The 26,589-nt window shown below is 36.9% G+C and overlaps 2 protein-coding genes across 6 annotated transcripts in view; both read left to right on the plus strand.

Annotated features, from left to right (window-relative positions):
• The window catches only part of LOC109579552 (cyclic nucleotide-binding domain-containing protein 2), a 239,837-nt gene that overhangs the window by 72,827 nt on the left and 140,421 nt on the right, over positions 1-26,589 (plus strand). The gene's annotated exons all lie outside the window — the stretch shown is intronic.
• LOC125776371 (uncharacterized) lies at positions 7,876-8,580 on the plus strand. The gene has a single exon (XM_049448125.1). The coding sequence runs from the start codon at positions 7,901-7,903 to the stop codon at positions 8,468-8,470; it is 570 nt and encodes a 189-aa protein (XP_049304082.1). The 5' UTR covers positions 7,876-7,900; the 3' UTR covers positions 8,471-8,580.

A 26,589-nucleotide genomic window follows, 5' to 3' on the forward strand; every position in this document is an offset into this window, starting at 1 on the left:
AGATAATACTACTACCATCGAAATAAAGCCGAAATTTTTCGTCAGTGATAGACACATAGCTCCATTATTTCCCACTGGAGTCCAATCGACAGTCATTGTAGTGGACTGCACATGATGAACCTGATGAACCGGTTCTCAGGCGTGGAAAAACGAAAAAGGCGGCGGGGAAGGTTATGACATCAGCCTTTTGGGATGCACGTGGTATAATACATACTCAAAGACTGATTACTGAGCCAGTTATAAACTATTTCACTGCGTATTTGGTTGCAGTTCTTTTCTTCTATTCCAAATATTTAGCAATTGTATTATTTTTGAGAAGACTCTGTTTAAAATTGTACGCATATACATATTCAAATGATTCCTACAAACATGAATTTTGAACAAATGCTTATGATTTAAAATATAATTTTTGTATTTATGAGTTGTATTAAATTTTGACATAAAGAGATAAAAGGTATCCTATGTCCTTACCCTGGTTTTAAGCTACCCCTCCACCAATTTTCAGCCAAATCGGTTCAGCCGTTCTTGAGTTATAAATGGTGTAACTAGCATCACCTTTCTTTTATATACATACTTACATATATTATATAGATGTTCTAATCATGCTAATTTATTGGAATACGAAGACACACAACTCTATAGTTGTTTCATCTACTGAAGTTGATGAAAACAAATAAAAGCTTTTGACGGAAGGCAAGGTTGTATATGAATTGCAAATAATACTCGTACTTCATGTCACAAAAGATCAAATCACATTGATATAACGTATAATTTTTCTAGAAAAAAAATTTCGATATTCTGACAAAATGATCTGAATACCAATTAAAAAAATGTAGTCGTCAAATGACACCTGGAAAAAAATATATTGAATACAATATAAAACTAAATAATCGAGTGTATGCTTTAAAATAATATATAAGCAATAATAGTCTGATTGGAAAGCATTGGGATATTTTGTTCACTGGTCTTAGAGAAAACTCTAGGAATTCACGGCTCTAGCTCACTCGAAAAAATACGTAAAAATTAATTCTACAATCACAGAAATCTTCAAAATGGCTAAGAAGATAGACATACAAGTGGATTTATCCAAACTAAAAACCAAAGTATTCAGTCTTCCGTGGAAATCGGCAGAATGTCTTTTTATATCCAGTGGTTTTTCCAAAAATAGGTGAAGATAGTTGTGTAGCTAGGCAAAAGTCCATTTTCGATTAGTACTTCAGATTCTGTAGTAATAGCAAAGGTGTTTTCAACTTTTCTTTGAACGATTACAGTATCAAATTAGCCAGTTCTTTTACTTCCAGTTTTGCACTTCCTCGGCTTGTAGTTGCCTTAAAACAAATTAACGTCAAAGGTATGTAAATGTTTTTAATTTGAAGTCGCGTGTGATCTACCGACCATTTTCTGATCTAGTAAATGCGGTTTTGTAAAAGTCTTCATAACACTGATCTTCAGGGGTTGTGATTGATATGGGATAGAGTTCTTATAACTACCAATAGCGCTACTATTGCGTCATATGAAGCTTGTATACATATACAAAAACTATAATATTATCTTTTATGATAAACACGCGTTTTTCTCCTTTATTAACAGCGCGTTTAAATTAACTTGTATGTTTTTTTTTGTAAGCGCTTGTTTATGTGAGCACTCGTTAAAGAGGTCCTCCATACATAGTACCTGGGTTTGCACGATGTGTGTTTATTTATGTTGAAATTATGTTTTCTTTGTATGACAATGCACAAGGGGCATTGCGTGATATTTGCCGAGTTCAACTTTGAGTATAAATACTATAGTAGTTATGTGTATGTACAGATAGGTATTCTTCTTCTTCAATGGCGTAGACAACGCTTACGCGGTTATAGCCGAGTTAACAACAGCGCGCCAATCGTTTCCTCTTCTAGCAATGCGACGCCAATTCAATATACCAACTGCAGCCAAGTCCTTCTCTACCTGCTACCTCCAACGGAGTAGAGGTCTTCCTCTTCCTCTGTTTCCCCCGGCGGGTACAGCTTCGAATACGTTTAGAGCTGGAGTGTTTTCATTCAGACGGACCTAGCCAACGCAGATTCTGTCTCTTCACTGGTTGAACTATGATATCGTCTTGTAACTTGTATAGCTTATCGTTCCATCGAATGCGATTTTCACCGTTGCTAATGCGCAAAGGACCATAAATATTCCGCCGAATCTTTCTCTCGAAAACTGGCTGCGTCGGCTCATCAGATGTTGTCATCGTCCACGCCTCTGCAACACAGACACGTCGAGAGTGGACTTTACTTCTCAATTGTCTACTCAGTCCGAAGTAGCACCTATTAACAAGAGTTATTCTGCGCTGGATTTCGATGCAGACATTTTTGTTGGTGTTAATGCTGCTTCCAAGGTATACGAAATTATGTAAAACTTCGTAGTAATGACTGTCTTGCCATTGTTCACTACCTAATGCGGTATTTGAATAACTTGGTACGCAGATCTAAAGCACTGGGGGCGTGTCTTCCGTCTATCACAACATGATCGATCTGGTTAGTTCTTTTCGATCCGAAGACAGTCAGGTAGCCTGATGAATTTTCTTAAGCTGGAATCTATTGTTACAGATAACCGTATATCAGGCCCAGGCGAAGTCGATCAGCCTCAACCCATTTGGGAATGTTTCATAATAGATGCTGAATTTACATACTATAGTGCCAAATATACCTTCTTTGCCCACCCTGGCGTTAAAGTCGCCAAACGCGATTTTGACATCGTGGGGGGAGGGAGATGTGCAGCTCTCATATGTGCACTCCAAGCGCTCACAAAAGGCACCCTTGGTCACATCGTCCTTTTCTTCCGTCAGGGTGTGCGCGCAAATCAGCGATATGTTGAATAACTTCGCTTTGATGCGGATTATGACTAGACGTTCATCCACCGGGGTGAAGGCCACTACGCACCGAATTTGCGCCCTGTTATATGGCCACTGTAGTAAATGCCACAAAGACTTACACGCTTCAGTCCATGTCCCGTCCAGCACATTTTTTGTACGGCGATGATGTCAGCCTTTACTTTAAAAACGATATCAACCAGCTGGGCAGCGGCACCTTCCCAATGAAGGGACCGGTCATTGCAGGTGCATTCCTTCAAATCATAATCCTTATCACGTTTGCAGGGATCGATATCAAAAGGGAATGTTTCGCCATATCACTTTAGCTCGCCTTCAAACGGATGTTTTCTGGCTACCCAGAGGATACTTCGTCTAAGACCGGAAATCGTGAGTTGCTTGAGCCATATGTACGGATAGGTACAAATTATAAATATACATATTTATTTATTATCATCATTTTTGTTTTTTTACTAAAAATGGTGTTGTGAAATTGTATTTACTTTACAATAATAACTTTGGAGTTGTAGATAGTTTCGTATATTTGGGAACGTGTGTATGCAACACCAACAATGTCAGCCTGGGAATCTAACGCAGGATAACTCTTGCCAACAGGTGGTACTTCGGACTGAGTAGGCAATTGAGAAGCAAACTCCTTCTCGACGAACAAAAACCAAACTTATAAGTCACTCATAATTCCCATCCTGCTATATGATGCAGAGGCTTGGACGATGATAACAACTGATGAGTTGACGTTGCGTGTTTTCGAGAGAAAGGTTCTGCGAAAGATTTACGGCCGTTTGCACGTTGGCCACGGCGAATATCGCTTTCAATGGAATGATGAGCTGTATGAGATTTATCACGACATTGACATAGCTCAGCGAATTATAAGACAGCGGCTACGCTGGCTAGGTGATGTTGTCCTAATGGACGAAAACACTGCAGTTCTGAAAGTATTCGACGCTGTACCCGCCGGGGGAAGCAGAGAAAGAAGAAGACCTCCACTCCGTTGGAAGAAGAAAAGACTGGCGCGCTATTGTTATCTCGGCTATAATCGCGTAAGCGGTGTCTACGCCAATAAAGAAGAAGAAGATAAAGTTGGAACAGTATTAAATATTCGGTTGCACTTGAACTTAGGCCTTTCGAAATTGTGGGTGGGCGAACGACACAGTAACATTAAAGTTGCAATTGTATATTCATCACAAAACAAGCAAAGTAACATAGAAAACAATATTAAAATAGCAGTTTTATAACTAATTTTCTAAAGACCGTGCCGGAATGTTCGTATATTCTTGAAGCAACCGTTTTGTTTCGAAAGTTTAATTGAGAAATGTTTCTGTTGCAGCGTACTTCAAAATCACCATTAGAAACTAAGTATATTTTCCTTCACAATGTTACAGTGTCCTATTGTCGTGTCTAGTGTCTACAGTTAAGTCTCAAATCCAAAAACAACCAGTTTTCTCTAACCATTGGCTACCCAAACAAATTAATAACCAATCAATTAGCTGTAATAGAGAGCATTAACGGGTGATTTTTTTGAGGTTAGGATTTTCATGCATTAGTATTTGACAGATCACGTGGGATTTCAGACATGGTGTCAAAGAGAAAGATGCTCAGTATGCTTTGACATTTCATCATGAATAGACTTACTAACGAGCAACGCTTGCAAATCATTGAATTTTATTACCAAAATCAGTGTTCGGTTCGAAATGTGTTTCGCGCGCGTGTTTTGTTCAGCGATGAGGCTCATTTCTGGTTGAATGGCTACGTAAATAAGCAAAATTGCCGCATTTGGGGTGAAGAGCAACCAGAAGCCGTTCAAGAACTGCCCATGCATCCCGAAAAATGCACTGTTTGGTGTGGTTTGTACGCTGGTGGAATCATTGGACCGTATTTTTTCAAAGATGCTGTTGGACGCAACGTTACGGTGAATGGCGATCGCTATCGTTCGATGCTAACAAACTTTTTGTTGCCAAAAATGGAAGAACTGAACTAGGTTGACATGTGGTTTCAACAAGATGGCGCTACATGCCACACAGCTCGCGATTCTATGGCCATTTTGAGGGAAAACTTCGGACAACAATTCATCTCAAGAAATGGACCCGTAAGTTGGCCACCAAGATCATGCGATTTAACGCCTTTAGACTATTTTTTGTGGGGCTACGTCAAGTCTAAAGTCTACAGAAATAAGCCAGCAACTATTCCAGCTTTGGAAGACAACATTTCCGAAGAAATTCGGGCTATTCCGGCCGAAATGCTCGAAAAAGTTGCCCAAAATTGGACTTTCCGAATGGACCACCTAAGACGCAGCCGCGGTCAACATTTAAATGAAATTATCTTCAAAAAGTAAATGTCATGAACCAATCTAACGTTTCAAATAAAGAACCGATGAGATTTTGCAAATTTTATGCGTTTTTTTTTTTAAAAAAGTTATCAAGCTCTTAAAAAATCACCCTTTACTAAAGGATGATTGATTTCGAGGTTTGCTACTTTTTTTTATTAAAGAAAAAACACAGAAAGTTCAAATTTAATGAAGAATGTTTATTAATGTTCGAAAGAACATTCGTTGGCATTTTTTTTTTGAAGATTATTTCCTTCAAATGTTGGTCGCGGCTACGATTCAGATGGTCTATTCTTTGTGACCAATTTTCAATGACTCGGTCGAGCATTTCGCCTCGTAGCTGGCGGATGACACGCGTGATGTTTGGGTCCAAGGCCTGAATCGAAGAGAGATTGTTCGCATAGATATTAGACTTTGCATTACCCCACAGGAAAAGTCTAACGGTGTAAGATCATATAGTCTAATTGGCCAGTCTGCCCAAAAAGTGAAATTATCTGCTCGCCTAAGTGTTTTCTCAATAAACCCATTTAATGATGCAATGTGTGGGAAGTTGCGCCGTCTTATTGAAACCAAATATCGCCGAGATTACAAGTTTCAATTTTTTTTAATTTTATTTATACATTGCAACTAGTTCAAATAAAAGAAAGATCTAAAAATCAACTTGAATATGGCTTAAACGTATAAATACAAAACTACTACGAGTATGAGAGTTTTGGCTAATTTAAAAGATCCATCCATCCATCACTTTTTTGTGGTCAGTTGTGTTAGCTCGTGATTTTTGTAATTCTTTGGCAAAAAGGCATTCTCGATAGTTGGCTGGATGTGCTTTGCCACAGCTATAGCGTTTAGGCTGATGTTTCTCTGGTTTCGAAAACTCAGATGTTTTTATATTCTCCATTGAAGAGGATTTACAGCACTCAGTGCAAGAAAAGTCAACTGAGCACGCGTGCAAGGCGCTAAAAAATTACCCAAAGGCTACTTTTTCTTGAATAGAGATAAGGTTAGCTTTGAAGCCAACTTCATTGACATATTGACTCCACTATTAAAACCTTTTTATCTCCGAAGGTGAAAAAAGGTCGTTTTGTTGTCATATTAATGAAATTTAATTGTAAAAATTAAAAAAAAAAAGCAAAATAAGTCAATTTTCGAAAACTAAAAAAAAAACTTGTACAGTATGCATAAACTGAAATTTTAGCATCATCACCTAAAACTAAGTGCGACATATAACAATATTTATATTAGGCCGGGTCGATTTGTGGGGAGGCAAAAAAATCGCCCATTGCTCTATGAAAATCATATTCTAGGGATCAAAATAAGAAACTTTCCCGAAGGAACCATACCTCTGAAACGAATTCTGATGTCCCCCAATTTGGGTCGAACTTTTGGGTAGGGGCAAATTTTGAAATAGAATTGAAATTACCATTTCATTCTTATTACCTCTGAAAGTGAGGAGAACTAAAGCAATAACCACTATGGTATTTCAAAGCAAATAATAAGTGAAGTGACCATTCCAAATCAAAAAGTTTACAATGAATCCACCATCTTCTACACCGCAAGATGAAACAACTACATCAACAACTATCGAAAACCCAATGAGTCATATACTCAAGCATGATGTTACTGTTTTTGGTGTGTCTACTGATTTGACTGATCTTAATTTACCAACCCATCTGGATATCTTGAGATATTATTTTTACATAAGCGAACGTGCTAAAACAGAACAAAAAAAGTTTTCCCATAAATCATTCACTATTCAAGTACAAGATAAGTTGATTGGAATTTGGGAAAAACTTGGTATGGAAATCAGAGTTCGTAAAACCATCAAAATACGCTCTTGCTCTGATGAGTAATATTCCGCAAGAGGACATCATTTCAAATACTCAGGAGCGCAAGCTTAACTAACATTCTCATCACAAAAAAACTCCTCACGTATTTGGCTCACTCATATATTAGCATGAGCGAGCATTTTTAAAAGATAACTCTTTGCCTAACGCATTCTCTTTACTTTTATCGCTCTGAGTGTTCAAGTGATGCGAAAAATAAAACTCATCTTTTAAATTATTTACATAGACACAATACAACTTAAATTAACGGTTAATCATGCATGTACCCAACACTGTTAATATTTACACCAACAACAATTAAACTTTAACATAAATTTATAAATATACATACTCTAAGAGAATAAGAAATTGCTCAAGAGCACTCTCTGCTGCATCACTGAGTTTATCAGCGATACAAAATACTGAGTTCTGAAACCTGAGATGAGAAAAAGAAACTTAGCGCTCTTGTGAGGAGTATTATTTTGAGGAGCACGTACGTTTGCGGTAAATATTAGAGCGAAAAGATAAGATAAGTATTAAAGAGAAATATTCTAGAAGAGCACTCTTTCCTTTGAACTCACAATTGAGGAAATCAAAATTTATTGCTCCTCAATTGTGTTGTACTGAGGAGGAAGATAGAAATTTTACTTCTCAGTGATGAGTATTTGCGAACTCTGATGGAAATGATGCTGAAAAAAAGTGTATGTAATAAATTGAATAAATTCCTTGACAAGTATCAAGAGCAAATCAAGAGAAGAAATAACACCCAACAATTTAGAGAGTATGTAAAATCTCTGGAAACAATTTTTTACATTGGAACATGTACATAAATGCGATTTGAAGGCAGCTCCATGGGCATGCGTCTGGGTTCCCGAACGCCTCAAAGAGTTCATGCACGATCAACATAATCAGAGAAGACTAACAATGAATGCATTTATGATGGAAACTGAAGAGCAAGGAGCAACGTCTATGTCATCAATGCCAACATACCAAGATCCCGATGATTCAACAAACCCACCGCCACCGGTTCAAGAAGATATGGATAGAAGCACAAGTTCACAATACACAGAGAGATACGATTGTTTTAACTTTGCCTTGGTATGTGACAGATTTGGTGTGCCTGACAGATTAGCATCAGCATTGGGAACCGCTCTTTTGCAAGATTTTAAAATTAAAGATAAGCATGGGAAACCTCTCATCATGGATAAATCGAAAGTTCGCAGAGAAAAAGAGAAATGCAGACAAGAAGTGCTTCGTAAACGGTTAGATGATACCAATTTGTTAGCGTTTTCATTCGATGGCAGAAAAGATGATACTTTAACGATAGATAAAATTGATGAGAAGTATCATACTAGGATGGTAAAAGAACCTCATCTTGTTATTTTGAGAGAACCCAATTCTGAATTGATTGGTTACGTAAGACTGGAACATGAAACCGCTGAATACAAAACAACCAAATGAAATGGTTTTTTCAACGATAAAAATATATCACTGGATACATTAATTGGAATATGCACTGACGGTAAGCCAACAAACACTGGCCCACACGGTGGAATTATACGACGATTCGAATTGCTGTTAAAAAGATCATTGGATTGGTTTGTTTGCCTTCTACACTTCAACGAACTTCCGTTTCGGCATTTGTTTGAAGCTTTGGATAAATCAACCAGCACTGGACCAAGATCGACAACCGGAAAACTGAGCCGTCAAATCGAAACCGAACACCGAAACTCTTCCGGTAAGTTATTGGTATCACTCATTTAGTATAATTGTCAACCATTTTTAATTATTTTATTATTATATATTTTTAGGTGGTGGACGGCTTTCAGAAAATTGAGTTGCAAAATATGCCCCCTGCTCCAGAAAAAAAAGAATTTTCCACCGATTCGATGTACTTATACGACATGGCCCATGCAATTTCTAGCGGCGTGGTTCCGGTGGATCTGGCTAACATCAAACCAGGGAAAATTGTACATTCTCGGTGGCTCACCAAGGCCGCTAGATTATTGCGATTATATGTGACAACGGAAAATCCAGATGCAAATTTAAGAATTATGGTTGAATTTATAATTAAATGTTATGTGCCAATGTACTTCAATATCAAGTATTACAGCTCTGTCGTGTACGGCTGTGCATTATTTTCAAGTTCATTGGTTGGTCACGATTTCTAGAACCTCGTTTACGCAAAATTGTCAATCAATTAATTAAAGATAATTCATATTATGCGCATTCGGAAAATATCTTGTTATCAATGTTGTTTGATGCTAGGAAAGAAAAGCGCGACTGTGGCATCAAGAAAATTCTACGCTATCGAACCGATGTTGACGAGCCAATGGAACTTAGAATTTATAAAAAACCAGATATAAACTTTAATTGCACAAGTTATACGGAAATGATCAATTTGAATGATATAAATATCGTATTTGAACCACCATTCACGCGAAGCATTCCGTAGGATACATTGAACGAATATTTAAATCAAGATGATCCACCGTTTAATGATCCAAAAATTCCATCACACATACAAGGAACGGAACGACATGTCCAATTGCTAGCAAGCGTTTCCAAACGGGTTATACCGGAAAATGTAGAGGCTGTTATAGCGACGACATTAGAGAGCCGTGCGAAATTGCCCAGACTTGAAAGTAAAAAAGACTTCAAACAATAATTTTTTTTAGTTTCTTTTCTATAACTCACCTAAATTAATTTTTTCATTTACATATATTCCGACTAAATAAATTTCTTAAGAGAAAAAATAGATATTATTATAAATAAATAAATAAAAATAAAGAAAAAACATAGCCATTTAGCTGATTTTTTCATGTAAAGGCCAAAAATGGTGATTTTTTCAAATGATTGTATGGGGAACCCCCCAGGGGAGTTCCAGGGGGTGTGCCACTGGCATTGGTGGATCGGCCGTCCAAAGTTAGTGGGGGTCGGTCATACATTTGGACTCGATTGGAGCACTCTAAATGCGTCAAAGTGGGATTTTTCAAAATTTGCCCCTACCCAAAAGTTCGACCCGAATTGGGGGACATCAAAATTCGTTTTAGAGGTATGGCTCCTTCGGCAAAGTTTCTTATTTTGATCTCTAGAATACGATTTTCACAGAGCAATGAGCGATTTTTAAATCGACCCGCCCTAATGCGTAATGAAAATATTCATAAAGATCTTGATATTCCTATAGTAAAGAAAGAAGTAGAAAAAGGAGCCTGCGTACTAAAGAGCAACATATGTGTGTATCATCAAAACAGCTCAATCACCTGATTGCGTTTTGATATATGTATGTATGTATAAAAAACGGTTACCATTGTTAGAAAAGACTATCGCTGATTTTCAATTTTACATCTCATACCAATATTTTCGATCAAAAGTCATCAAAGTATAGGTACTAAGGCCTAAATATTGGGTATCTAGAGGCTTCCAAATGGTTGGATTTGAAGGTTATAAGATATCAATATAAGTGGGGTCTCGAGATATCGCCCAATTTGTTACATCGGATCCCATAAAGCCGACTTGTACCAACTCGTTAGATTGAGCGGGGGAGTGAGCGTGGTCATTTTCCGTTTTCATCCTTTTGCACACTGTTGGTAGGAGTTCTTGTAATATTTGCGTTTAGCAAATTTGCTTATTGTAGCTTTAGTAGTTTAGGAGCTATGTACATTAAACTTATTAGAGGAGAGGATGAGGCCACGCCCACCTTTTAAACATTTTATTGCCCACAGGTGCCCCTTGCTATTGCGATCCCTTTCGCGAAGTTATAGTTCTACTATATATCTTAATTTAGTGCTTAATAATGGCACTTTAAAGTTTTTCGGTTTACGGCGTTTTATGGGCGTAGTGGTCCGATTACGTACATCTTTCTTTGTACTAAGGAACCTGTATACCGAGTTTCATGAAGTAATCTCAATTTTCACTCAAGTTATAGCTTGCATGGATGGACGGACGAACAGAATCCAATGTGTTTTAACGGGAATACCTGTCCACGAAGACTCAAATCCACGGTGCTTTCTATTGCTAGAAGCACATAGATCAAAACAATGCGTTGATCAGCGCCCCAAAGCATAAGTCACGCACAACACCATACTCTGGAAGAACCAAAGCTTGAGTGCTTTACATACACTTATACTTTGGTTTCAATTGGTTCGGGTGTAAACCAAAAGAAAACACCCTAGCCACCTTGGTCGGGTTCGAGGCCCATCTAAACCTCTGCCGTACTCCCGGCCGCAGTGCGACTCCACAATGGACAAATGCCCTTCCTGCATTTAGGTTTAAACCACAGCCATCACGAATCTTCACAAAGGGCCAAAAACCCAATGAGCAGATTGGAGTTACCTCCAAGGGCAAACTGCTCCCCGTGGTACCACGTTTTAGTCTTTGGTGTGACTTGTAGCTTGCGCTACTGCCAGTCGAGCCCTTAAGAACTCCTAGGAATTCTTTAAAACCCGGCTGTATGATGACATGTGTCTCGTAAAACCCTTCGTAAACGAAATCGTAAACGAAAACACATTCGGAATACCAGGAATTAAAATGTACAGTGTATAATAACCATGTTTTACGATGAATACTATAGCACTATATCTGACATGGACTATGCTGACATTTCAAGGCAAGCCCAGATTGACAGACACAGTGCATGCGGGATTTTAGTCGCCTCTTATGACAGGCATAACTTACCACGGGTAAATTCGGTTCCCCCCTGAACCATGCGGTGGTACCCCCTACCCGCAGGGGAGGGCGGACGAACAGACAGATATTTCGAACTTTTTCGTCATTCTGAACATTTATATACAAGATTTGTTCTGAAAGAAATAAGACTGATTTTCTTCCGCCGCGATTGTACTTTGGAGTGTGCGCGCATGGTAGAGGGCGTTCCTAGCTAACGAACGAGCGGCTGGTCAGTTGCCTTCGAGCACCTGGAGAGCCAGGACAAATATTTTCGCGCGACGTGTAGCGTACGTTAGAACAGAGGTGCGCGATTAAATTTTGTGTGAAACTCGGTAAATCTGCGACAGAGACGGTTGATATGATCAAACAGGCTTACCCAGATGTTGCTTTAGCAAGAAGGGGTGTGTTTTGGTGGCACCAGGCCTTTTTGGAGGGCCGGGAAGAGGTCGCTGATGAAGACCGTGCTGGGAGACCTGCGACTTCGACAAACTCCGACAATGTAACTTGTGTACTCAAATTTTTGAACTCAGACCGTCAGTTTTACGTAGAAGTCCTCCAGAAACTCAAACGAAGGGCCAATCCCATCTAACAAGACATCGCCGGCAATTGGAAGTTGCACCACGGCAACGCCCCGACTGACACCGCCTAACCTACACCAGCATCCCAACGTTTCCTTGACTGAAAAGGCCGATGAAAGAGGATCCAAGCAGCATGCATCTCGGCTCTCAGGGGTATTCCGAAGAATGCCTTCCGTAACGCCTTCAATGCTTAGAAATCGCGCTGCATCAACGCAGAAGGAGCCTATATTGAAAGTTTTGAAAGAAATGTAAAGATTGGTTCTATGTTTTTTTTAAATCGACTCTTTCCGGACAATGTTTGTATATATAGCTCTATATCTACCTCTAGTAGTTTTAGGAGAGTTATTGCAAGATTAAAAACATTTCTAAAACATTTCTAAACATTTCTAACAAAAAGGAGTTCTACGAGAAAAATTTGATATACCCCGGTGTTGGACCCGGTGTTGGACCGACCAGGGTTATTGTTTTTGAAGCGCGACCGAAGGCCGCCCACGCAAAAAGGAGTTTAACGCGAAAAAAATTTGATACACCCCGGTGTTAGGCCGACCAGGGTTATTTTTTTATAGGTTGTTGATTCTCGTATTTGGGGTATAATCTGTTCACTTTATTTCATTTAGTTATTTTACAAGTGATGTGGATAAGGTAACATAGATAATGTGACAGTTTGTAATTTATTTGTTATTCTTAAATAATCATAATTCAAAAATACTTAAATGTATATTTAAAACTATTTTTGCACTATATGCGTACAAATGAATTAGTGTAGTGCTAGTGGATATAAAAGTGAAAAATATAAGTGCAAAATTAATTTTATGTATCGAAAATATGTAATTAAAATATTGCAAATTTTCAACTTTAAACGCGAATTACTCGAAAGCTATAAGCTTCCTGCGGCTTTATATCCTTGATCAGGATGATCTCCTCTATCCGACCATATTATTTTTGTCCTTGAAATCCTGGGACGGTATACTAAATTCTTCCCTTTTATTCATCCCAATTCTTTAGATAGAAAAGTTATATTTAAAATTATTAAAATTTTATAATAAAAACAAGTAAGTAAGGACATCGTGTGCAATCAAACATTATATACTCCTTCAACTAGCACGAATCAAAACCAGGGATATACCTTAAGGGGTTGCATAGGTTTCCTCGGTTAAAAAATAGCTTCTTTCTAATATTTCACATATAAACAATGAAATATTTTATTAGATGTTTTTATTTTTTTACAAAGATACACTATTAACAAAAAAATTCTGAAATTAAAAAAAAAAAAATTTTATACTCGGCTATTGTGACGCCATTTCCGGTGCCTCTCAGGAAAAAAGATGGCCCGCATTAACTTTGTACTAGGACGTAGAAAAAAAATTAAAATTAAAATTTCGCGATATTTTTTTTTCAAATAATTGTAATCGAAAAAGAATCCTTCGTCCAAGTCTTTACGATCTGTGCAAAATTTCATGAAGATCAGTTGAGTAGTTCTCAAGAAATCTTCCCTACCGACTTCAAAAACACAAGTTCGAGAAAAACGCTTTTAAAAATATGAGTGACAATAAAGCTAGCCTTGAGCGCATAAGTTTTCATGGCTGTATCTCCGAAACTATTAGTCGGCCCAACTTGAAAGATTAGGACAATATTCCAGAGGGGCTGAAGAATTTAAAAAGACAATTAAAATAATTCTACTTGGGGTAGTATCGACCCGAATTTATCTATGTATTAACTATTAGCATGTCACATACTAAATAATATTCCCTGGGTTTCATAAAGTACCTCACATACAATCGCCAATCATAAGAACCTAAGTCAGTGGGATGATCGAAAATTATTAAAAAAATTAAAAAAAATTACCTTTTAATTTTTTATATTGGAAAGTGAAAGAATCAAATGGAATTTAAAATTGTGTTATGGGAAGTGGGTGTGGTTTTAGTCCGATTTCGCCCATATTGGTATTGTGATATAGGAATATAAGAAGAATAATACGTATTAAATTTTGTCGCGGCCCGGCAGTCAGTGACAGCCGGATCTCATCTCGTCTCGTCATCCTGATTATGTTTATATATAACCCTTTATCTATCTTCATTGGTTTAAGATGATCCGTACAACCGTTAGATGAACAAAGCTATTATACTCTATAGCAGCATGACGATCTTATGTTACGCCTACTTCTCATATATCATAATTTCGTATTCCGTATAATTATTTCACTTTCCTATAAACAGATCAAAATAAAAGGGTATTCAACTTTTCACGAATAACGCCTATGTAGTGTGCCACCCTAAAACCAAATTTTTCAAATCGGAAGAAATACTACTCCAGCTCCTAACTACGGAATGTGTGGACCTCGGTGTCTTTAGTTGATTTTTATCGTTCTCACTTAATAATTAATTAAGATAATTTAATAATTTAATAATAATTTGAAGGATCTGTCGTATTAATTTTCGCCAAATAAAAAGCTCGTCTGGATCGTACACCAGTCTATCACGAAATAGGTCGCTTCTTTATTGAATTCCTCCTTAAAATACATTTGGTCAACGGATTACAGCATCACGCAACATGATACATAATATGTACATGCATATGTAAGTATATGTATGTAAAGTTTACATATTGTAAATTTACATTTACATTCTATGCTAGAGCGAAACGAGTAGTCTACAAATACAACGCTAACAGGATATCACAATTATACTGATCATTCAGAATTCAGCAAACAGCTCACGGGTATTGGTTTGTCCAATTACTAACTATGCAAAGGACTGCATACTAAGGAACTAAAATCTAAAAATTCTTACCCGGCTGAGCCCTCTCGGCTGTTGCCGAAGGCAGCCTGCATTTGCACCGTTATACCGTCTTTACTGTAGACTGAAGCGATAGTATCTCCCTTAAACGCTTACGTAGATAGCTACGTTCACTGAGAACCAAGGTCGCAGAGAGCGCAACACGTTGATATTGTGATCAATAAGGATGACCTTCGCATTCGCTAGTAAAATGGTCTGGTTTCCATTAACGAGAAGTTACCGTACCTTCCTCAAATGGCATTGTTGTCATGGGTATACATGTGATATCTGTGTTGAAGGTTTGTCCACGGGTATATAGGCATTGTCTCTCTTCACAACGTTGTTTTGCAGAGCATAGTATCATGACGATGATGTTACTTTAAGCAATCAATGTACAATCGCGAGATCCATGACCACCTCCAACGCAATTGGAATATAATGAGGGCGGGTTAACTGTATCCTAATCTTCGAGTATTAAAAGATAGACGAAATGTTGACATTTTTGTATTCGGTGTCCGTTAAAACAAAGTTGGCAAACAACAGTTGCACCTTTCACTTAATGCTACGACTGAGATGAATTTACCGTTGCAACATAAGCTTTAGCGGGAGGGGCTGATATCTGAGAAAGAGTTGTTGAACCGGTCGTAGATCTTTGGCTCGCTTCTCAATAAATGTTAAAAAGTCCTGAGCCAGTGGGATATTGTTCGTCTGAAGGCTCATCCCCTAAAATACCTGATGGTTGTACGCAGTTTCGGCAGCCCCAATAACTTACCGTAGGGCCCATAATATCTGGGCTCGGATCATCACATTTTGTAAGGTATCGACTAATGGGAGCAAGCCCTTCTGGAACTTGTGGGATGATTGCGCAAATTCATGATACGCTGCACGTGAAATTATACTAACAAATATGGATTATCAAATTGTCGTTTCATCTCTTTCCTCAGGACCTTATAGGTGCCTATATAAAGTCCATTGATCATTTCTGTCTGCATTTACATGTGGATATAACTTCCTTAATTTAAAACCAGAATCCAGTTCCTCACGATGATGAGCTAGTATTTTGTACAAATATTTGAAAGCTCGTTGGCCGTTGAATCACCATTGAAAGATGAATCTTAACAAGACCTAATCGCATGTCCAATTGATTTTCTACACATGTTTGTCCAACTGCCAGCGAATGGCATCACACTCACAGACTGTCCGGATCGTAAATAGCTGCTTCTGTAATTTTGCCAATACGCACAATTGTGGCATGTGGCGTACTTCAGCACGTAGATTCAAATTTGATATAATTAAAATCTTAACTTTAAATCAGAATCGAATAAATTCACCACAGGGTCGTAAACTAGTCTCTCTCCTTTTTGGTCATCTAACCCTTTACTTCTTTTCTGGAGGCAGCGGGTCATCCACCCTGGCTTCCGTCGGGAGTATCGAGGCCATAGCTATGGCAGCGTTTATGACACATGTGATGAGCGAGGAAGACTTAATCTCCCTCCAGCCTTGGCCGATAACCGACGGTCTGACTTCAACTTTTTATCCGTCATCTCGTGCTTACTAAAGAGCTTTCAGCATTCGAGTGAGACCCCGTAGCCCCATGAACTTAAAAGAGGTTTTTCTAGAAGTTCTGGCGATTCCGCTTCACTCGTCAGACCTTTCTTTATTATCTGTCTGCAGATTTTTACCGATTTCAACTAGCCTGCCACCCCTAATGGCGGTAAGCCATTTAACCCGATTCTACCATCACACTTTTCGGGAGACGTTTTTGTCGCTCTGTGTGATGGCGTCCCACCCAAGAGATTGTGCTTAGGTCGATCCTCCTGAGGGTAGGGGTTAGAATTTACCTGTGATAATGCATGCCTGTCGTAAGAGGCGACTAAAATCCATATGCACTATGTCTTTCTTTCTGGGCATACGTTGAAATGTCAGCATAATCTATGTCAGAAATTGTGCTGTAATACTCACGGGGGAGCAATTAACCCTCGGAGTTCACTCCAATCTGCTCATTGGGTTTGGCCCTTTGTGGAGATTCGTGGTGGTTGTGGTTGAAAACTACAGGTAGGCAGGGTTGAAAAATTCAATCCAATGTGGAGTCGCATTGCGGCCGGGTGCCGGAACCAAAGTATGGCAGAGGTTTTAAGTCAACCCTCGTACTCGACCAAGGCGGCTAAGGTGTCTCTGTCTACCTGAACCAATTGGAACCAAAATATACGTGCAAAATGCATTTATACTTTGGGGCGCTGGTCAGCAAATTATATTGATCTATGTGCGTCAAAAAAGTGCTGTAAGCTGAGGCCGTCGTCGGCAGGTACTCACGTAAATCTCAACAATTGTTATTGTCCATTGGTCTATTCCAGTCTACCCTGTCCCCCGTCTTTTCTTATTTGTGTTTTGTCATTTTTACTCATTTTATAAGTGCGCTCACTCAGAGCCAGTATCCACTTCCCAAAAAGGTAGTCGCCTTAAATGGTCCCAAAGTTATCTCAGTTATGAGGCCATGACGAAGGTTGACGCATGCCTTTATAAGACAGTGCGTTCAGTGCCGACCAGCTCAAAGAAGGAGTCATCTTAATTTACACCTACCATATCAAATTAATGATGACGAGAAGGGTTATACCGAAAAATGTAGAGGCTGTTATGGTGACGACATTAGAGAGCCGTGCGAAATTGCCCAGACTTGAAAGTAAAAAAGCCTTCAAACAATAATTTTTTTTAGTTTCTTTTCTATAACTCACTTAAATTATTTTTTTCATTTACATATGTTCCGTCTAAATAAATTTCTTAAGAGAAAAAATAGATATTATTATAAATAAATAAATATAAATAAATAAATAAAAATAAAGAAACATAGCCATTTAGCTGATTTTTTCATGTAAAGGCCAAAAATGATGATTTTTTGAAATGATTATGTGAGGAACCCCCCAGGTAATTTCCAGAGGGTGTGCCACTGGCATGGGTGCATCGGCCGTCCAAAGTTAGTGGGGGTCGGTCTTACATTTGGACTCGATTGGAGCACTCTAAATGGGTCAAAGTGGGATTTTTCAAAATTTGCCCCTACCCAAAAGATCGACCCAAATTGGGGGACATCAAAATTCGTTTTAGAGGTATGGTTCCTTCGGAAAAGTTTCTTATTTTGATTCCTAGAATACGGTTTTTATAGAGCAATGAGCGATTTTAAAACCGACCCGCCCTAATATCTGTATATATGTATTTTATTTTTGTTTTGTTTTCCATTTTCATGTAATATACATACATTATATACTTACTGAAATAAAATCTTTAAGAACTTTAATCAATGCTTCACATGTCTCAATGATTATGTTGCTTAAACTTGCAGTTGAAATATACGACTGGAATTTCAAACTTTCGTAGCTCTCTCCAGTTGCCAAATACCTCAATGTTACAGAGAGACGTTCATCTGGCGAAATTGCGTCTCGCATAATAGTATTTTGTTTTTCAATATAAGGTGTTACTTTTTTCAAAAGTTCCCTATATACAGAAGAATCCATTCGGAGAAAATTTTTGTAGTCCGCCGGGCTGGACTGTTCAAGTTCCTTTAATAAACTTATATGTGAAAAAACTGGTCTTCTTGATCGCCATTCCTTTACCCAAGTTTTCTCTGTCTTTTTTGCTTTTTTTGTTCTACTTCGTCTTCTTCTAAAATATCAATTACAAGTGCTGCAACTAATGCACGTGCCATGTTGCTTCGTTCACAAATAATAGAGGAATAATGTATGATTGCATGTTCGACCGTTTAAACGAAAACCATTTTTTTTTGCATCATACCATGTTTGCAAACATGTGTGACCGTGTAAAGGCCGCTGTTCAGAACGCACGTGCTTATTCGCGAAACTCTTCATTGTACTCGAAATTGCAAGTGTTTTTTTTTATTGCGTGAAGTGAATCCTTGAAAATATTTTTTATGGATTCAGGACAACATGATATGTATTTAATATTAATGATATAAAAATTAATTTAGTTAATGTATTATGATGTTTTTTTTCGGAAAAGCAATGAATCATTAAAAAAAACTAAATTTATTTTTAATTTTTTGAAATTATTGTTTTTGTTACAGTGTCGGTCGAGGTCGAGCTATGAATTATTTTTCTTAGTAAACTACAGTGTTTCTGCTTAACATATAAGTTTAAATATTTTCCCCGTCTTTCCGCCCTTTAAAAAAAAACGCGTTGAAAAAAGTTGATCAGTTGCATAAAATGAGTACTGCTTTATTTATTTTTTTTAATTGAATACTGAAATCCTGCTAAATTAGTCTAGACTAGTCTAGTGGGAAGAGAGTATGCATTTTTTGAGTAGTACCCAAAATTACTGGAATTGAAAATGTGCAAGAACTACGTTAGGAATTTGTTCTATTATTTCGTTAGAGATGTCTCGAAAAGTATTACTCGTATATATGCTTTGTAGGGAAAGCGATGCGAGAAAATGGGAAGATAAAACGTCATATATGGAAAAAAAGCTTCAAGAAATAATGAAGTGTCTGCCAAACGAATTTCAAACTCAAATGTAATGATTTAAATTATTTCAAATCGGATTAAAAAAAGAAATGGGTATTGTCCAGTTATACTGAAGAAAGATTTGTCAAAAAATACGAAAAATAGCTTAACGCTTCCATTTAAGTACACAACTGGACGCCGAATACTAACCCTGGGCGTCCAAGCATACACTTCTAAGAGTTGCCTGATCGTAGTTAATGCCGGAAAACTAAAGACCGTCGCGAGCAGATACCTGTCCAGCAGCTTACTTACGCAGCTGGCGTTAGTCAAAGGATGTCAGGTAATGCTGCTGCGTCTAAGCTTATAATAGACGTAACTTCTACACCTACAAAAGCCATAAAATACAAAAAAATAATAGAAGCTCAGAAGCCAGAAAAAAAGTACACACCTGCTGAAAGCCTTACAAATCTTTGTTGAAGGTCACGAATCAAACAAGGGTATTTGTTTTCTTTTAATATATTGCATTATTATATTCGATCATGCATTTTTATTAATTTTCATTCAAAAAATCAATTAAAATAATTTTGTCCGATTTTTGAGACCAAATGCTCCTATGTGCGACAATGTGAAGAGGAATGAAATATGATAAAAACCCCGCTCTCTCCTCATAAAACGGTTCTGTTAAAAACTACTAAACGCGCAATAAATCAACAAACAGATAACGCCGGAGGCGTTAAAATTTACCTCTGAGATGGTATGAGAGGGCTTTATGAGAACCGGGGCAAAAATTGGAAGATGTGCAAATCAAGAAGTAACTAATATAATATAAATAAAATTTGCACTAGTATGTTATGCTAAACTAAAAATTGCCCAAATCCAGCGAAAACTGTTTTAGCCCCCAAATACCGGAAATGTGGACTCCAGTATCTGTCGTTGACTTTTGACTGGAAATATCGGTCAATGTATGGGATACACAGTTGAAATTCAAAAAGGATACTTTCCTAAAAATAGTATCTCTGTGTATTAAAAATGTGTTGAATAGGGTCAATACTTCACTGAGCCCTCATATATGTACGTAATATAAAGTCTATCGAAATTCCAGGAAAATATTTGAGTTACCTCAATGAAAATGACAAGCCAAATTATTTTTTAATATTGAATAATAGTACATCTTTTATATCAGTTACATAAAAGGCACGCAACAATAACGAGCGTCTGTATTTTACAGAAGAAACCCTGCGAGAGATAGTTGCAAAATAGAATATTAATTACCACCCCACCGCACTTTTCCGCCTATGCTAAGAGCACGATATACTTATGATACTATTGCCTTGAAAATTCATGTCAACCAAACAGAGCACCTGTTATTACCGTAGCAAACGCAAATTTTCCATTTAGTAACAAACCGCGTAGTTAGCGGACAATGATGTCTTTTTTTCATGAACGCACCAAGGGCGCTGTTAAAACTTTTCTGCCGAACTTGCTGCTGGCACAGTTGAGGAAAGGCAAAGTGGTTGCGCTAGCTGTTGCGCCGCAACTTTGCTAAATAAGTGGTGGCAAAGCAGCCAAAATAGTAGGTCAAATTGATCGTGTGGAGCGAATGCGCAATGTTGTACAAGCGAGCGATTGAAACGCTGGATTGCAGCTTGCAATATATTCGTGGCAATCGAATCTTTATGGGTGCAGGGGCCTCGCCGTTGTGGCTTAGACATAATACTAACATGAGGGTCTAGCTATTCAACAACCAGGAGTCTGGACTTCTCCCACAAACGCTTCTTGAGGTCGACGAAGGTAACATGCCGACTGATGACCAAGTAACTTTCGACAATATTTTTAGCAAAATTCTCGGAAGAAAACTTTATTAAAGAGGTATTTCCGTGCTTACTCGTACAAGAAAACCTGGCTAACGAAGATTGGTTGTGCAGTCGAGGTATCATTGCGCTCAAAAACGAATTGGTAGAGAAAATGAATGTGTAACGGCTCAAAGTTCGTATCACAGAGCTGAGACTGCGCATCGTCCAGGCCGCCATTTTCAATGGAGGGGCCAAAGAGAAGACGGTATTGATACCCAGAATCCCTATAACACCCACAAAATCCTTTAAAAGTTTCTATCTCAATCACAATAATAAACTTAAGAGAAAACTGTATACGTAGCCGGGGTGCACACTTTTTTCACCGAAGTGATGAACAACGAAAAATTAAACAACTGGGTTGAAGGTTTAATCGATAATCAGCGTTCCGTTTTATTTTGTGCTTTCTTAAATACTAATATTTTGCTTTCTTGCAATAACTTAAAAATAAATGCTTGCGTAAAAATTCTTAGGAAATGTGTCTTGTGCATTTTGCAAAGTGGTACAATTAATAATAATAAAGTTATTATACATTTTGTTAACTGTTGCATTTTCGTTAGCGGAAATGCACTTGAATGAACAATAAATACAAATTATTAAAATTCTTCGGAATTAATGATACATTTTGTTGACTGTTGCATTTTCGTTAGTGGAATTAATGGTACATTTTGTTAACTGTTGCATTTTCGTTAGCGAAAATGCACTTGGACAAACAATTCTTTGGAAAACTCAATTAATAAATATTCGTATTAAATAAATATATATAAATAAAATATTCTTTATAACACCCCCACCGTTAGTTTGAGGCTCCGACGAAATTATATTATCTTTGCCGGATTGTTTATAGTAGTTTCATTTTTTAATTGTACATTTGGAATATATGTTTTTGTATTCTTAAAGAGGTATATAAAAATAATTAAGATACATGTTGATATAATAATTGAGATATCTATACCAAAACTAAGTATTTTTGAGTTCTTATCTGTATATAGTATATTTTTCAGTGTTTTCTCGTATTCTATTTGCTTCAGATATAAAGATTCAATTTTTATGTCTGTTAGTGTTGTATTACTATTGTCTTTAATTTTTTTAATGATATTAGGTATAATAAACTTGTCTTGTATTTTTATTTTGACATTTGTAAAAGTCTTGTTTAACGCATTTATTTCACAATTTTCGAATTTGATTAAGTAATTTCCTGAAATGTTTAATTTAGCTTTGTTGCAGTTATGGGCTATTGTGCTATTCAAATGTTTAAGAATTAGTACTCCAGGAATTATTTCGCTTATCTCTTGTGTATTTAATGTTTGCATTTTGCAATTAGTTTCTTCAAAGTTTAGTATTTTGTTTAAACAATCATCGTTAAATTTTATAAAATCATCTAAAAAAAATTACTTTTATTTAATTGTAGCTTTGATTTTGGGGTTACTCTTGTCTTGGTATTTCTTCTTAGGTCTAACGTGAGCTTTATAATATTTATGTCCAGTTTCTGTTATCTGTAAGTGGTCATCATCTATTTTTTCAGCATTAATTTTCCTGTATTTTCTGTGATTTTTACCCCCTCTTATCTCTCTAATGTAATTTGGTCCGCCTTCTAATTCTATATCCTTCCGGTTTTCATTTAACTTCTGAATGTACTTTTCTTTCTTTGAATTTATAAGATCATGAATTTCTTTGTATCTAACTTCATGTATTTTGCCATTTACAAAATCAATCGGTTTGATGCCGGTCGGCTATGTATTGTATTATTATAAAAACCTATTATTCTTATCATTTTATCTTCTATACTTTCGTCTTTGTTTTCTTTATCGTGCCTTAACAAGCTTATGTGCTCATTGATTGTGTTGTGTAGTCTCTCAATGTCGGCGTTAGACGTATGGTTACTATTGGAAGTATAGTGAATATCTATGTTCTCCTTTTTCAAAAATTCTTGCATCGGTATAGCTTTAAAGCCTAGTTCATTATCCACAACAATTTTATTTATTTTCCCATAAGTATTGATTATCAGCAAAAGTTTTGTTTTAAATTCTGTCCAACTCCTACCGTTTATTTGAAATGCTAACGCGAACTTCGAAAATTTATTAATTGCTGTCATAAAAAGTTTCTTACCTAAAGTGTAAAATACGTCTATATGTAATGTTTCCAGAGGTTTGGATGGAGTTTCTGTAATTTTGTAAGGGATCTTCGGGGGTTTCCTATCATATTTTTCTAAGTTACAAATTTCACAGTTATTTATGAACTGAGTTATCCTTTGTTTTAATTTAGGATTGTAAATTCGCGTAATTAAATCTTTATATACTGCCTGAATTCCTCTATGGTTTTTGTCAAGATGTTCGTTTTTAATAATTTCAGTTAATCGATTTTCGTCTTCTATGTCTTCCGTCATGAGTGTAGATCTAAGTACTTTAAAATTTGGGTTATTTGAAAATAGTTCTTCGTAAACAGTTTTAAGCATAGTATAAAATTCGTCTTCGATAAAAATAGCATTCAGTTGTGTTGGATTAAAATGATTCTTTAGTTGTAATTGCTGTTTCCCTGTCCATTTCCTTCATAGAAATTATTCTTCTTTTATTTTTAAAAACAGATTTATTTTTTATTCTTAATGATCCAGAGGTAGTTTTCATTATAACTACTTGATTTTTAAACATATTAATTGGTGAAGTAGTACTTTTTATCGTTCCCCTGTCGCACTCTAGTGTATTAATGCTGGGTTCAATTTCAATCCTTGACAAAGCGTCGGCATTATTATTCTTTATTCCTTTCTTGTACCTAATATCATAATCGTATTCAGATAGTCTTAATCTCCACCTAACAAGTTTTGAATTTGGTTCCTTTATAGAAAAGAGCCATGTCAGTGGCTTGTGATCTATCTCTATTATAAACTTACGACCAAAAAGGTATGGCCGAAAATATTTTGTAGCCCACACGATTGCCAATAATTTCTTCTCTATTGTGCTATGTATAATTTGTTTCATGCGTATTAAGGGTGCGACTGGCGTAGCATATTGGATGATTATATTGCGAAAGTACCGCTCCCAAAGCGTAATTACTCGCGTCCGTTGTCAATGTAAATGTTTTAGAAAAGTCTGGGTATGTTAATATTGGATCATGTGTTAGTAGGGTCTTGAGGGTGTTAAAACTTTTTTCGTAGTCCGAGTCATTTATATTTATCTGCCAGTCTTTCTTTAAGCACGTAGCCATTGGTTTAGCTATAGCCGAGTAGTCCTTTATGAACTTCCTATAGTAGCCTGTGAGCCCTAAGAATTGCTTGATCTGTTTTGCTGTTTTAGGTATTGGGAAGTTAACAACGCATTCTATCTTTTTAGGATTGGGCTTGACTCCTTCCGTTGTAATTATGTGCCCAAGGAACTCTGTTTCCTTTTTTAGAAATTCTGATTTATCTAACTGCACTTTTAAATTTGCCTCCTGTAATCTTGCGAATATAAGTCTAAGTGAGTTCATATGTTCCTGTAAGGATGTTGAAAATATGATTATATCGTCCAGGTATACTAGGCAGATTTTGTTGATATAATCTTGGAGTAGATTATTCATCAATCTCTGGAACGTTGCAGGGGCTGTTTTTAGTCCGAAAGGCATTCGCAGAAATTCATAGTGCCCTCCTTCGACACTAAATGCAGTTTTGTGGATGTCTTCTCCCTCTATCTCGATTTGGTGGAAACCCTTCGCCAGATCGAGTGTAGTGAAGTACTGGCTTCTTCCCAGTTTTTCAAGAATCTCGTCTATGTTCGGGATGGGAAACTTGTCATAGATCGTTACTTCGTTCAGTTTACGATAGTCGATTACAAGTCTCCACTTTGGTTTCCCGCTGGCATCGGCCTTCTTTGGCACGATCCAAATTGGGGCTGAGTAGGGAGAATTGCTGTTCCTAATTATCCCGTGTTTTAACATTTCTTGGATTTGATCTGTGACTTCTTCCTTATGTACGTACGGGTACCTATATGACTTAGAAAATATATGTATGTAGTTTTAATTCTATGTTTTATTGCTGAAGTAAATGAAAGTCCTTCATTTTCCTGGTAAAAAATATTACGATATCCTTTTATTATTTGCAACAATTGTGACCTTTCCTCGGGGTTCAAGTGTCCTATTCTAATTTGGTCAGCCAATGGTTTAGATTCTTTATTTTCGATTATGTTAAAGTTTTCGTGATCTACTTTTTGTGTAGTCACCCGATTGGTTTCAGATAGTAAGTTTATCTTTGCCTCTTGATTTCTTACATTTAAAATTCCCTCTCTTACAATGTTTCCGCCGTTTTCTTCCTTATAATATACTAGGTCAGAGTCATCTGGTACTACTATCTTTCTTTCATTTAAGTTTTCGGGTTCGAAGTGCATAGGGAGTGTCTTGTTACCGATCTTTATTTCGTTCTTTCTATAATCGATGCAGACATTTAGTGGTCTCAATATATCGTTACCTATTAGACCGTCAAAAAAGTTATGAAATTTTATTATATAAAATTCTATTGGTTTATTAGTTCCAATGTCGCTAAATTCTTCGAACATGGGTACTATTGTCTTTTTGTCAACGTAAATACGATGTTGGAGGGTTTTAATTAAAAGTGGGCTAGTTGGATGAATTCTTTTGGGGTCGCAGATACCCGGATTTAAAATGGAGTTTGTTGCGCCTGTGTCTATTATAAGTCTTATAAAATCTATCTTTGTTTTTATTATTATAAATGATAATTTATTCTTGAGGCTGATTCCTGAAAATTTTCAGCCACTTCTATTTTTCCTATGTCCATAGGTTCCGGTTGGTTTCTGAAATTTGGTCTCTGGAAGGATGGGTTTTGAGGACTGGGGTTTTGTGGGTTTGCTTGTTGGTATGGTTGGGATTGTTGGTAATTTCTTCCGTTATTTTGGGGCATTGGTTGGAAATTCCCTCTGTTGAATAGTTGTTGGGAATTCCCGTACTGTGTTCTATTCCTACTGTCTTTTTTATTGTATTGTGTATTGTTTCTATAGTCAGTATTCCTATTACTTGAATGAGTTTTAAATTCTGTGCTGTTGTTCACGTTATTGTTCCCTGTATGTGCGTACCCGGCTTGGAACAGTATGTCCATAGCATGTTCCAAGTCTTCTGGGTTCCTACAGAAAAGGATTGATTTCATTGGTTCAGGAAGTTTGTTTTTAAAGATATTGAGGTCAGTGCGCTTGTTGTTCATCGCACTCTCTCTAGTTGCTTCGGTTTCTCCTAAAATGGTTACTAATTTGTTATTTAACCTGTGTAACCTGGTTTTCATGT

This window comes from Bactrocera dorsalis, chromosome 2 (genome assembly GCF_023373825.1).
Source record: "Bactrocera dorsalis isolate Fly_Bdor chromosome 2, ASM2337382v1, whole genome shotgun sequence".
In the NCBI taxonomy this organism is placed as follows: domain Eukaryota; kingdom Metazoa; phylum Arthropoda; class Insecta; order Diptera; family Tephritidae; genus Bactrocera; species Bactrocera dorsalis.